This window comes from Rhipicephalus sanguineus, chromosome 5 (assembly GCF_013339695.2).
Source record: "Rhipicephalus sanguineus isolate Rsan-2018 chromosome 5, BIME_Rsan_1.4, whole genome shotgun sequence".
Lineage (NCBI taxonomy): Eukaryota > Metazoa > Arthropoda > Arachnida > Ixodida > Ixodidae > Rhipicephalus > Rhipicephalus sanguineus.
The window spans coordinates 129321448-129334899 of record NC_051180.1 but is presented as its reverse complement, the minus strand read 5'-3'; the positions used below and the strand labels follow the sequence as shown (position 1 = coordinate 129334899).

Here is a 13452-nt window from a genome sequence, read left to right as displayed (position 1 = left end):
AGGAAAAAAAACAAATAATAAAACCCAATTTCAAAAATAGTCCAATAATATAAAAAGCAGAACAAGTGTTTGCCGGATTACAAATCCGTGCGAAAAAAGTTTAGAATCATAAGTGGAGTACAGGGATTTCTAGCACGTTGTGAGCACTGTCTCTCTTTTCTCGTCCCGACGAGCGCGCTGGAAGCTAAGCAGGGGGGGATGGCATGGGGGAAGGAAGTTACGTCGCGCGCATGTTTATTTATTTATTTGTTTTTATTTGTTTGAATGCGCAGCTTACTTTCAGTGGGATCGTGAGCAAGCGTGGGCACGTCGTGCCATCCAACAGCAGCCACGGTAACAATGCAGCTCACGAGTCTCAAGTCAGCTAATGGCTGTGGGCTTTGGGTTTAAGGAGTGGTCATTTGGGTTTATGGCATCAGTTGTTGGGAGAAGAGCAAATGGTTTCTTGATGACTTTGAGAATTAATTGTATATTCCAAGCCATGTGCTGCGCTATAACGTTTGGCTCGCGTGTTCTCAGGAGCCCCGACTACCGATCGGCAGCATTTTCTTACCATGCTCAAAAAGTGTTAAGGGTTCCTTTAATTTAGGTACGTTCCTTTGCATCACATCCACTGCCAGAAATTGTTAATGTATGGTGCTGCATTCTGTACAGAAGCTGTTTTAGGGAGTAAATTAAAATATAAAATGCTTTGGTGCTACATTCATGACACAATAAAAGCAAAGTGTGCATTTTAGGGTTTCAGGGGGAATTTCCCCTTGACACAAAAGACTTAGTATTGGCTCCTGTGCTAAAGCTACATGTATCAGGCAGTGTGTCATACTAGTACAGTAGAACCCCGCTGTTACGTTCCTCACTGCTGCGTTTTCCCGGCTGTTACGTCGTTTTCCGCCGGTCCCGGCATAGCTCCCATAGGATACAATGTATTGGGAACCCCGCTGTTACATCGTAACTGTCGGACCGTTCCCGTATGATACGTCGCGAAGTGCGCCCGGAGCCGACCGAGTGACTACCAAAGAGAGCGGCCATGGCGCATTTTCACGCAGCTTGGCCTCGTTTGACCGTAATATTAGCCGCATGAGAGGCGCAAGCAACAGAATCTTTCAATTGATGCAAACAAAAGCATGGCCTTCGAGATTCAAATTGCAAAGATGGCGTCTATGACGTAACTGCTCGCGAAAGCAAGGCCTTCGAGATTGGCATTTACTACTGACAAAAGCATAGCCTCTGAGATTTTCATTGCACAAACATGGCGTGTATGACGTAATTGCTTGCGAAAGCAAGGCCTTCGAGATTGGCATTCACTTCTGCCATCGCGTTGGCGTAGACTCATCATCATCGTTATTTGTCGGAGAACGGGAGGAGTTCGAGCTGGTTGGAGCTCGCATGGTCGTGCGTGCGGTTCGCGGTCGGACTCGCCGCGCCGGTCGTGATTGCGTGTGCTTAGTTCTTTCATGCCTACAGCTATCGGTGTTAAAAAAATCACATATGTTGATTACATTTCTGTGGATAAGGCCGTCCTAAGCTCCGCGTTTCTATCCATCGACTAGATCGCGGCTGAGCGCGCCAATTTTCGTGCTGCTCGTAAGAATTGAAATAAAATTCTGTACCACTAAATATTTTGCCGTTTTTCCTGTTTTTCGGCTCTTACGTTTCCCGTCTCTTACGTTTATTTCCTACGGTCCCTTCAAAAACGTATCAGCGGGGTTCTACTGTATTTATAATTTTATCGACAGATTAAGTTGGCTAGTTGGCACATGTGGGTGCAAACATAGTGAAAATAGAATACAGCGCAGCATTCTGTCTTCTTGTCCTGTGCCCCATTTTGAGCATTGCTTTCTCCTATAAGAACTTCTGACGCTTAATTGTGCTGTGGAACTTTGATTGTATGTCTCCCGTTTTTGCGACGACCCGCATTTTACAACGAATCGGCTTGGTCCCTGCAAAACACCCATAGATATAATGTATTAAAAACCTTGGTTATACTATGCAATTTTACACCAACCCCGCATTTTATGATGACTCACGGAGACCACCCGAAAAAAAATCACCTTTTATTACTCGAATCGAACGACGACCAAATATTCAAGTGTGCAAAAGAAAAATATGCTCTTAGGTTGACGATTAGAAAGAAAAGAGTGAGACAGGTAGAGTATACCTTCTTAGAATGAAAAATTTATTATATTTGCAGTTCATGGGCTTCTGTAATCAATTTTTCATGGCTTTGAGATTGCTTCATGATATGCCTCGATCACGTGCGTATCACAGGGCTGTTACCTAGACGAGCTCGATCTACATGGAGTAGCTTCGGATAGTCGACAAGTTCATCTTCAATATCCGGATATTTTCACGTTTACGGCCTGTGGAAACTTCTCCTGGTCGACATGCAGTGTCGAGCGCATCGGGCGAGTAAGTGACACGACAGCCGAGGCTCCGGGCGGACAAGTGACGTCAGGTTTATTGGCAGCCCTTATTACAGGAAGCAGTACATGCCGTGCTGCCATCTGGCGGTACTGCTGTACACTACATCCCCCCCACGGTAACCTTTAACAAACACATGCACCTGCACGAGAACTCGTGGTCCGAAAGAAAACAATGTTCACAGGTCAAGTCCTTTTGGCCTGCGGATCCTCCTGGCATACCGCGACCGTGAGACGCGTGGCGTGGAAGCAGAACCCTGAGGTTCCTCTGCAGTGGAGGTGCTTTCCCGAGGCGACGCGGTTTGCCGGTACTGCTGTACACTACATGTGGCTGAAGATCTCCTCCTTTTGTTTGTGGCACTCGCAGTCAACAGGCCTCGAGCACGCAAAAAGAACGCGATGCAGCTATCTTCAGCACGCAAAATAACTTTCCCTTGACGTGAACGTTCATAATAACAGTGGCACATCACCATTTGCACTTCACAAGGGAACAAATACGACGCGCACCGCTCTGATGCGCACGAAAGTATCCAATGCGAACTTACGACAAAATGTGCTCCGTCGTCATTATGTGATGGCGGTGACACTGTATCTGACTCTGCTGACGGTAGGCTGCTGCCAGTGTGGTTTCGGTTTCGTTTTACGTGCAGGGAATTTTCGGACTTGATTTATCGAAAAGAAGATGTGCATTGAGTTCGATTTTTTTTAAAGGTCAGAACAAAGATCCGTTCACACCTCCTTCGATTAAATGCTTAGCTGCCATTTTCAAAAATAATTTAATCTACCTCCTTGGAGAAGGGCAGGATCGTGCCGTGCGCTTATTCAGGTGGCCTATACCCGTTTTTTGACCAAGGCTGAGTGTCACCGCCTGTATTCTTAGTTTCTTGATTATACGACGCCCAGATTATAAGACGGTTTTGCGTGGTCTTCTCAGAGTCGTATAATCAGGGTTCCTCTGTACTTAGAGCAACAACTGGTGCCTCAATTGGTTGTGCAAATGTGCGATGCACAGAAAGCCACTTGCGAGTTAAGAAAAGGACGGGTTGATGGCTTTTGTATGTGTGTTTGATGTAGATTGCTTTTTTTTTTCTTGGCAGCTGTGGCATCTCCATCGCCACCACCGCCTCCTCCAAAGCCCGAGACTCCCACGCCTTCACCACCACCTGCACCGACGAAGACAGTGAAAGAACCGGGTCAGTGAAATGCACCATTGCACAAACATAGTGTACAGCATTGTGTCAAGAAGGCTTTACAAGTGTTAGGAGACAGCAATAATAATAATAATAATAATAATAATAATAATAATAATAATACAGTAGAACCCCGCTGTTACGTTCCTCACTGCTGCGTTTTCCCGGCTGTTACGTCGTTTTCCGCCGGTCCCGGCATAGCTCCCATAGGATACAATGTATTGGGAACCCCGCTGTTACGTCGTAACCGTCGGACCGTTCCCGTATGATACGTCGCGAAGTGCGCCCGGAGCCGACCGAGTGACTACCAAAGAGAGCGGCCATGGCGCATTTTCACGCAGCTTGGCCTCGTTTGACCGTAATATTAGCCGCATGAGAGGCGCAAGCAACAGAATCTTTCAATTGATGCAAACAAAAGCATGGCCTTCGAGATTCAAATGGCAAAGATGGCGTCTATGACGTAACTGCTCGCGAAAGCAAGGCCTTCGAGATTGGCATTTACTATTGACAAAAGCATAGCCTCTGAGATTTGCATTGCACAAACATGGCGTGTATGACGTAATTGCTTGCGAAAGCAAGGCCTTTGAGATTGGCATTCACTTCTGCCATCGCGTTGGCGTAGACTCATCATCATCGTTATTTGTCGGAGAACGGGAGGAGTTCGAGCTGGTTGGAGCTCGCATGGTCGTGCGTGCGGTTCGCGGTCGGACTCGCCGCGCCGGTCGTGATTGCGTGTGCTTAGTTCTTTCATGCCTACAGCTGTTGGTGTTAAAAAAATCACATACGTTGATTACATTCCTGTGGATAAGGCCGTCCTAAGCTCCGCGTTTCTATCCATCGACTAGATCGCGGCTGAGCGCGCCAATTTTCGTGCTGCTCGTAAGAATTGAAATAAAATTCTGTACCACTAAATATTTTGCTGTTTTTCCTGTTTTTCGGCTCTTACGTTTCCCGTCTCTTACGTTTATTTCCTACGGTCCCTTCAAAAACGTATCAGCGGGGTTCTACTGTAATAATAATAAGTGAAATGGCTGCGTTCTGCTAAGAAACTGTGCAATAAACACTTTCAAGAAAATTGATACACTTTATGTTAAGATGTACGTAAAAATGACAAGAGTATGGAGTGGGTATGAGATACACCCTAAATAGAATAAAGATTCACTTGTGTTTGCAAATTACTGTTCTGCAACATCAGAAAAGCTGCTGTTGTCATGAAAACAAGCATAGTAAGATGGGAAAAATCTCAAAAACCAAAGACTAGAAATTTCGCTGGCTTGTAGTTTAATCACCAATTTGTCCTGACAAAAGGTATTTTGACAGTGTCTACTGAAGCCTGATCAATTTTTGATCTGTCAAGGCAAAATTTGCATTGCATTCTAAGAAAGCCAAAGGCTGAATGTGGGAGATATTTCCGGAACTTTTGTTGAACCGTAGCAGCCCAGATGTGAAAGGATGATTTAAATTCTCTGAGATTGCTTTGGTGCCCTGGTTATGGAGCTTTGGGGCTAAGAAAACAAAGACTGTGGCTTTAGTTCTCTCATGGCAGTGAACCTGCTACTCCAAAATTATTGGAAATGTAGGAGAGCGATCTTTCGGGTGAGTGCAAAAGATAATAAGAAAGATGAGGCAAAGCAGTTCCGGAATGCTTTGTCTTTTTCCTCATCTTTCTCATCCTTGTGTTTTGTGCTGTTGTCGAGCTTTAACATGGAAATGTAGTTTCGAAAGAAACCTTTTATCTGCCTAAAAAGAATGATATCAACGGTATTGACTATTGGACAAGTTGGTACCGATTAATGGCTGGCTGTGTTTGTGTGCTACGCAGCCAGTCGTGAAAGAATATTATCAGCCTTTTCCTTGGGCACTAATGCCTCCCATGATTTCCGTGCCCGGCATTTTTATTAACATAAAGCGTGCCTGGAGCCTGTTCTATCTTTATGTCCAAGCTTGAGCACCGACGGTGGGCACTGCCATTACAGAGCCACCCCCAGTGCCCGTGAAGCAGAAGCCGACGGTGCCGCAGTATTACATGGACGGCGTGTACCTCTCAGAGTCTGGTATACAGCAGATAAAGGCGCTGACCATCGAGCAGCCCAAGCGGCAGCGAGTGCGACGGCCGCGCCAGCCCTCGGGGGGCCAACCCCAGGGCAGCACGACTACTCCGCCGCAGTCTTCTCTATCGACTGGCCTGTTCGGATTCCGGGGCAGGCTCTCAACGGAGGACTCCGAAGACGGCAGCAAAGGTGCGCTCTCGAGCCAGTAGTCGTAGTCGCGAACTGTTCCAAGTTACGAACAGTGTTATCTTCACTGCATGTGTTCATGGCATTTGCAGAATCGTGACCATAATCTCTGCCATTTGCCATCACAGGGCCGTTGTGTGCCAACTGCCGCATACTAATCCACTTCTCATTTTTCTCGATGTTTCAGATCTAATGGATGTAGATGTAGAACCCAAAATGGAGGTAGATGAGGAGACAAAGTTAACTTCCGAAGAGGTTGCCAAACAGGATGCCGAGAGCGAGCTAAAGAAGAAGCGACAACGTAAACTTCAAAAGCTCGGTATGTCTGCATGCTTGTTCCTTGGTGCAATTCAAGGTGTCACTTGCATGCAGTGTCTGTGCAGAATGAAATGCATCAATCTAGGCCTAAATTGTTGCATAACTGTTTTCAGTTCATCCCTCATCAGCATAGTCGTGACTGTTATGCTTAGATCATGGTTTGTGCTGCCTTTTGGGATCACATGCCCATGACATAGCACTCTCAAGTGATTGCATTTATTGGCTGCTTTACCTTAGAATTTCCTGTCGAATTTCATTCCATTTGAGCTGTACTGTTGGCCTCAAATTCTCATGAGATGTAATAATTTTAGAAATCAAATCTTGTGAATCTTGTAAACGTAGGCTTTGTATTCAGAGTTGTATTCTGGATTAGCTTGTGTGACCTGCACAGTGATTTTGTCGATTAGAAACGCTGTGCCTTTACACTGCAGTAATTTACATTTTCGTGGAACGTGTGCTTCATATAAGCTTTTGACATTGACTCTGCAGACCTAGTGGCTTAACAGGATTGCTGAGTAAGGTTGTTACCATGAGTGTTTTAAATATTAAATGGGCTGTTTCTAGTTATAAGTAGAGCTGTGCGAATAGCAAAATTTTGGGTGCAAAGCGAATTCGAATAATAAAGATTGAGTGCGAATCGAATCGAATAATTTCGAATAATTTTCGAATATTTCTCAAATATTTCTCAAACATTTTTCGAATAATTCGAAGTGAAATTACAGAAAAAGTTGCAGAGAATCCCTAAGTATGTTCTTGTGAGATAGCAACATGAAAGTGTTTCTTTTCGCTAGGTTGATGAAGCGCTGGTGGGGTCATATTTCATAGTTGTCTTTCTCATCAAGAGTGAGGCAATGTAGAGGCCGAATTGTATTTATGTACATGATTTGGTGCAACCAAAGTGTTGCCGACAACACTTTACACGTGATAGGCAGAGATGCCATTTCCTCAGCCTCTCCTCCTCTTTCAACTTCTGTGGAAGCCCAACTGATGTGGCGGACAAGGGTGTGCTCCCTTCAAGTCCGGAGTTCCAAATCTGCCTCGTAGATGTCAATATATAAGAACATCTGAAATTTTGGATGCTAAAAAGCTTCGGCGTCCGATTTTTCGGACTTCCTGCCCAAATTTCAGGTCCAAAACAGCATTAAATGAGCCCCCAACTCTGCCACATCTTTCATCTCTATATTGGAACCAGCATTTTCTTGAGTTAATACATTTGCGACCGTAGCAGAGCTTGAAAGGCAGCTTTGCTGCAATACGGGGGTGTGATGAGGTGAAGCATATTGAAAATTTAGGGACCACTTCCAAACTGACGTTGACTGTCTCTTGACTAAGTTCGACCGTAACGGACCTTGAAAGGCAGCTTTGCCGCAATGCGGGGGTGTGAGGAGGTGAAGCATATTGAAAATCTAAAGACCACTTCCAATCAGACGTTGACTGTCTCTTGCCTAAGTTCGACCGTAACGGAGCTTGAAAGGCAGCTTTGCCGCAATACGGGGGTGTGATGAGGTGAAGCGTATTGAAAATCTAGGGACCACTTCCAACCGGACTTTGTCTCTTGGCTAAGTTCGACCGTAACGGAGCTTGAAAGGCAGCTTTGCCGCAATACGAGAGTGTAATGAGGTGAAGCATATTGAAAATCTGAAGGGGTCACTTTCAACCGGACGTTGACTGCATTTGTTTTTGGGAAGTTCGAATAGTTCGAATAGTAAAATTTCAGTGTGAATCGAATCGAATAGCAAACACTATTCGAAAAATATTCGAAATTTCGAATATTCGCACACCTCTAGTTATAAGGTTTCTTATCTTCCTCTCTTTCTTTTGTTTCTTTTGCTTTCTTTTGCTCCAACTTGCATTTCAAGAACCTTGAAAGAAAGGAAGCTAGAGACCACACTGTGAGCAGCAGAAAGCATGAGACTAGGTGGGAAGCAGGCAGTGTTGGTTGACGTTTCAGGTTACATTGAGCGGGAAAAGAGGTGTTGGGAAGCCCGAGTAGTTTGTAACTACATTTGAACCCCTGTGTAAGAGACGCGCACCAGGGAGTATTTCTTGACCCTTATATGAGGCGAGGCGTCTCTTATAAGTTGAGTACTGTGTTCTAATTTGTTGATCAACCCCTATTTCGATGCAGGCACACTGGTGTCTCTGATACCCATCTGTCTCTTCCATCAGTGTCTCTTACAAAGGGGTTCAACTTTAGCAAGCATCGTTCTTTCACAGCAACAATAAAATGTCCGCTTTTGGCAGGAAGAAAAATATCAAAGGTGGTGGAAAGGGGGAGAAAAATCTGGGAAAAAAGAAAAGAAGTTTACACTGGCCGTGTAAAGCTTGAGAAATGACGAAGCTGGCCAATCTTAGGGGCTTAACGTGGCCTTGGCTGATGCTAGGTCTTTCCGTGGCGTAGACAGAGTTGAGTCGAACCACAGCTTGTCACAGACCTTGCAAGAGTGTCCAAACTCCAGTGCCAGAAACTCACATGCGTCTGGCTGTGGCACTCCCGGCAGAAGCGCGGGCCTTTCCTCACTCTCACTCGGCTCGCACCACGCCGGGCAAACTCGGTGCGACGACTGTGCAGACTGTCTCTGTCGGTGGGTTTGGCTTGGCAGCGGCTGCTCCTTGGTGCTTGCGGGCTAGGCGAGGTTAAACCCGGGTGGTGCCCAGCTGCGGCGGCAGTGGTTGCTAGGTAAAGACGCGGCGAGGTTTCTTGCGAGGAACTGCTGTTTTTATGCCACGCTTAACAGCTTCGCTGTTAAGAAAAAAATTTTGAAAGTGGGCTGCTGGGTGGGTTTGAGAGATGCAGGACAGAGCAGCTAGAGATCATTGAGAATAGAAGGTCTTGTTTCATGCTGGACGCAACTTATGTTGAGGGTAACGAAGACGTTAACACAACGTTGCACTGCATTTGCTAGCATTAGGCATCGCAGATGAACAGCTTTCTGCAAGGTGTAGCCACTCTTGGGTGAACAAGAGAAGGGTAACATACAGATACGCGGTAACGTTGATTGGCACGCTCTAGGTAGAGAAAAACAATAAACACCTCCTGTGAAGGCATGATGAGCTGAATTGCTTGGCTTGCTATGTTGTTTCTGAGGTGATGTATTTGTCTGTTGCTTGATTTAGGTGGGTGATCACTCTGGTAAGTATTTACCCATTCCTTTTTTAGTACCTTTTATTTCACATGTCCTCCCTTAATTTATGCCTCTTCTTGTTCTGTGCTAGGAATCGGAGGATTTGTCGCAAAAGCCAGAAGTCGGAGCATCTCCGCCAAGGAACAGGATGTGACGTTGCCCTTGGCCGGAGGTAACTGCAACCTTGCTGTGGAAAACATGCCTGTAGTACTATAGCTTTTTGATATTTGTCTTTGTGAACCAAAGATGGCATCTATGAGGTGTCTTGAGCTTGAAATCAATTTTGTTGCACGCAGTTAAGGGGGGACATGGCTTGTGGAGACCAAAAAATCATCAAAGAAAAAAGTGTTTTTTAAATTATATTATTGACATCTACAGCTATTATTTCGCATGTAAAGCCCAATAAGATCAGTATTTCATCTGCAGTTTAGATCTGTGCAACGAGTACGAGCTGAACGTTAAATGTTTTTGGGTCATTTATTTAGCTTGTCGGAGTCATATCTCATGATCTAGAACAGCTAGAGCTGTAATTACTTTTTTAACATAAAGCCCAAGCTGTGTATCACAAAGTGCTGAGAGCAGAATTCTAATTTTCTGCTCATAGATTTTTTAAAATTGATTTTGTTTTTTCTTTACGGTAGTCACGGTACAAACATTGAATTTCGATCATCTGCAGAATGACTAGTTATGATCCGATCTGAAAACTGTTTGCAGCGTTGCACTTATTGCATATAGTAGTATCTAGCTATCTGATAATACAGTCGATCCCGGATATATCGAACTCGGATATATCGAATTATTGGCTATATTGAACAGTTGAGAAATCCCCTTGAATTTCCCATGCAAAAGTATGGGGCTGGTGTGCACGTATATCGAACTCCCGCACAGCGAAACATCTGCTATATCGAACGCTGCCCCGCGCCGAAGCCCAGAAAGTGCATTTTTCCTAACAACTATAGATCATTTTTCGGCCGCGTTCTTATAAGTTCCAATTCCTCGTCGCGCGCAGGTGACGAAATTGCGTTGCTCTAGTTCGTTGCGCAGCGCTTGTCAGTTCACCGGTATATTTGACGCTCGGTCCGCAGGTTTTAACTCATGGGCTAGTGTTTTTCAAATAGGCTGATTGCCGAAGGCACCAAAATGAGAATTCGAAGTGACTTGGCAGCCTTGTTGTAACGTTTGCATTCCCTTCCTTGTCTCTTCGCGCACGATGGCATGCGGGCCCGCAAAGCATGACCTTCGAGATCCGCAACCTCGTGACGTATATTCAGTGTTTTCGGTTTTAAAATGCTGATCTCAGAGGCTTCGCTTTTTTCACACTTCTCGCCAAAGTAGCGGCTGCCTTCTGCTAAGCCACAAGTGCCATCGGTATCGCCAACATGTCGACAGTGGAGAAATGTTTCTTTGTGCAGCGTTGTCTCTTGCAGAATGTGTGCTTCGCGCTTTGTTCTTGATAAATCGTCATTCAGGAGTCTAACTAAGCATTGTCCCGCTCGTAGCAATAAAAATGATGACCGGTGCTTGGAACGACATCAAGTAAAGCACCGTCGTGCACTGTTTCCTTACGGGCCTTGGTGCCAGGTGACGACTTTGGGCGCGTCATGACCGCAGACTACGGCGTACGGTGCGTCGGTGAATTTTGCGACTTATTAGCGTTTCCGGGCGCCGTATCGGACGGGAGCACTGCGAGTGACTTCATCGGTGCAGATAACGACGTAGCTGTTTCTGACTGCATCGATGCCGAGATCAGAGCTGACGTTGTCGGTGCTGCGGAAATGGACCCGTGCGGTTTGAAGATGCTAGCCGCCGCTGCCACTGCTTACCCTTTACCGCGCTGCAGAGCTCGCATCAGCGTTCAGCGTCGATCACCGCTGTTGTGGCGGAAGGTGCTGAATTTACTTATTTGGAAAGCTTCAATGATATTGAGGATGACTTGATGAATTCACGGCGCGCAAGAAGCAAGACAAGTTGACGGACTTTTTTCATGTGAAATAAAGTGCGCTAACTTGCAAAAGAAGTTCTCGCCTTGTTCTTTAGCATATGTGAGCGAATCGTCATGTTCGCGCGTTTTACGATTTCAGAAAACTGTGTCGAGGCCTGCAGTGCTTTAATTAAAGCCTTAAATACGCATATTTCGTATTTCAAATTATCGATATATCGAACTATTTCGCGGTCCCCTTCGAGTTCGATATATCCGGGATCGACTGTATTCACTTTCTGCTGAACGGCTTTTCTCCTATTGTCTTCGGAAACAATAGAGAGGCAGCTTTGTGTATCTCGTAAACCAGTTTGCTTACAAGAAAAATTATTGTATACCGTATTTACCCGCATAATTTGCTTCCTCGCATAATTTGCGCACCCCTAATATTTAGCCATCTTTGCTAAAAAAAAATATTTACTTGCATATTTTGCGCTCCCTGCCCCGCTCGAGCCAGCTCGCTGGCGCGTGAGCATGGGGAAACTTTGGATGGCCGCACCCCCGCAACCCTCACCGAGCAGGCGAGCACAGTCATACACAAGACAGGCTGCGAGTGCGAAGCCCCTTCCTCCGATTACTTCATTTGTACCCGAACACCCAAACCTGTTTACGGGTTGTCGGAACTGTTCGAGCATTCTCCCACCGTAAGAATGCATGCATGCACGCGACACGGCACGGACTACTTTCTGCATCGAAGGCGTGCGAGGGCCAGTCACGCCGCCAACATTTCCCCTTGCTGACCCTCCTCCTCTGCGTCCGCGCTGCGACGCAGCCTTCGTTGATTTCGGACGTTTAGGTTTCGCGATCAGCCAGTTGCGTTTTCACTGTTCTCGTGCGCTGGGCTACAATAACTATTCGGCAAAATTCAAGCTCACTGTTATAGAATTTGCCTAAGGAAACGGGAACCGTGCCGCAGAAGAGTTCGCTTTTTTAATACAAGACCGAGAAGGAGACCGTTCCGAGGACCGAAGCATGGAAAGTTTCCTGCCGTTGAAGAATACCTTTTCAAATATGTGCGAGAGCTTAGGCCCACCGGTATCGCCGTGCTGTGGCACCTCGTTACTCCCAGCATTGTCGCGAAGAGCTTCAAGAAGACTCCTCAACACACTCGACGGAACCAAGGACGACGCGCTTTGGGAGGGCGGTGACAGCGGCCGCGGCGATGATTCTCAGTCGGACTTCTCAACCAGTGATTCTGACTAGACCGTGCATGACCGAATCTGGCTGGTTAAAGTACGTGCTAATTCTGTTAGAAACCCTTCGTTTGCGCTATACATAATTTATTTTCTTCTTTAATGAATTATATCGCGCGTGTTGTGCGTTATTTCAGATGTGCTCGCGAAATCTCCGCGTAATTTGCGCACCCCCTTTTCGGAGCTCCAAATTCGCGAAAAAAAGTGCGCAAGTTATGCAAGTAAATACGGTATTTGAAATCAGCATGAAAAACCAAACAAGTCTATTTAATTTCATCAGGTTTGGACATAAGATACAGAAAATATCTCCACACACCATGTCACCCCTTAACAAACGTAAGGCCATCAAGATCGACGTTTGTTGCTGCTGTAGCCACAGTCGGCAGTTCGTAAATGCTATTAGTTCCACGAGTTAAAGTTGGTGTCATAGTGCATAGTTCAGTATAGTGTAAGACACTCAGTATGTGGACAGTCGTTGATGTAGTTGGCAAAGTTAGATGTGTTGGAAATGGTTTTTCAGCCCAAGTAACAGAATTTGGTTAGGGTTGACCATTCCACGATTTTCATGCTACTCTTAACGATGAGGTTTGACCTTTTTCTGTTTCGGTGAGAAATCATTAGAGTGACTACACTGTACATTCGAGCGTAAGGACATTGTTGCCGACTGTGTTTGCTGGGGCTTATGTCAACCTGTTCTGCTTGCAGCTGGGGAGACAAGTTCAGAGGCAGCGTTGGCTGCGCTCTCTGGAGACGTGGCCGCCCCAGCCCCCGAGCCAGCAGCTGAAGCAACAGGCACAACGGCAGAGAAGCCCAAGCGTCGGCGGCGAGTGAAGAAGAAAAACCCTTTGGAAGATAGCTTTCCCCTATACCTTCAGGTTAATATATATTTACTGCCACAAAAGAGATGCTCAACATTGGTAGAGCCTTTTTTCTGTAGCAATCCCACATCTATCTGTCAGTTACAAGAACTGGTTCATGAGGTAGCATTACA

The 13452-nt window shown here is 45.8% G+C and overlaps 1 protein-coding gene across 1 annotated transcript in view; it reads left to right on the top strand.

Moving 5' to 3' along the window:
• The window catches only part of LOC119394968 (histone-lysine N-methyltransferase 2C), a 31141-nt gene that overhangs the window by 1710 nt on the left and 15979 nt on the right, over positions 1-13452 (top strand). The window contains exons 2-6 of the mRNA XM_037662263.1: positions 3518-3613; positions 5587-5850; positions 6035-6166; positions 9382-9462; positions 13167-13336. Coding sequence (XP_037518191.1) covers positions 3518-3613; positions 5587-5850; positions 6035-6166; positions 9382-9462; positions 13167-13336 — 743 coding nt within the window. The remainder of the gene's footprint in view (positions 1-3517; positions 3614-5586; positions 5851-6034; positions 6167-9381; positions 9463-13166; positions 13337-13452) is intronic.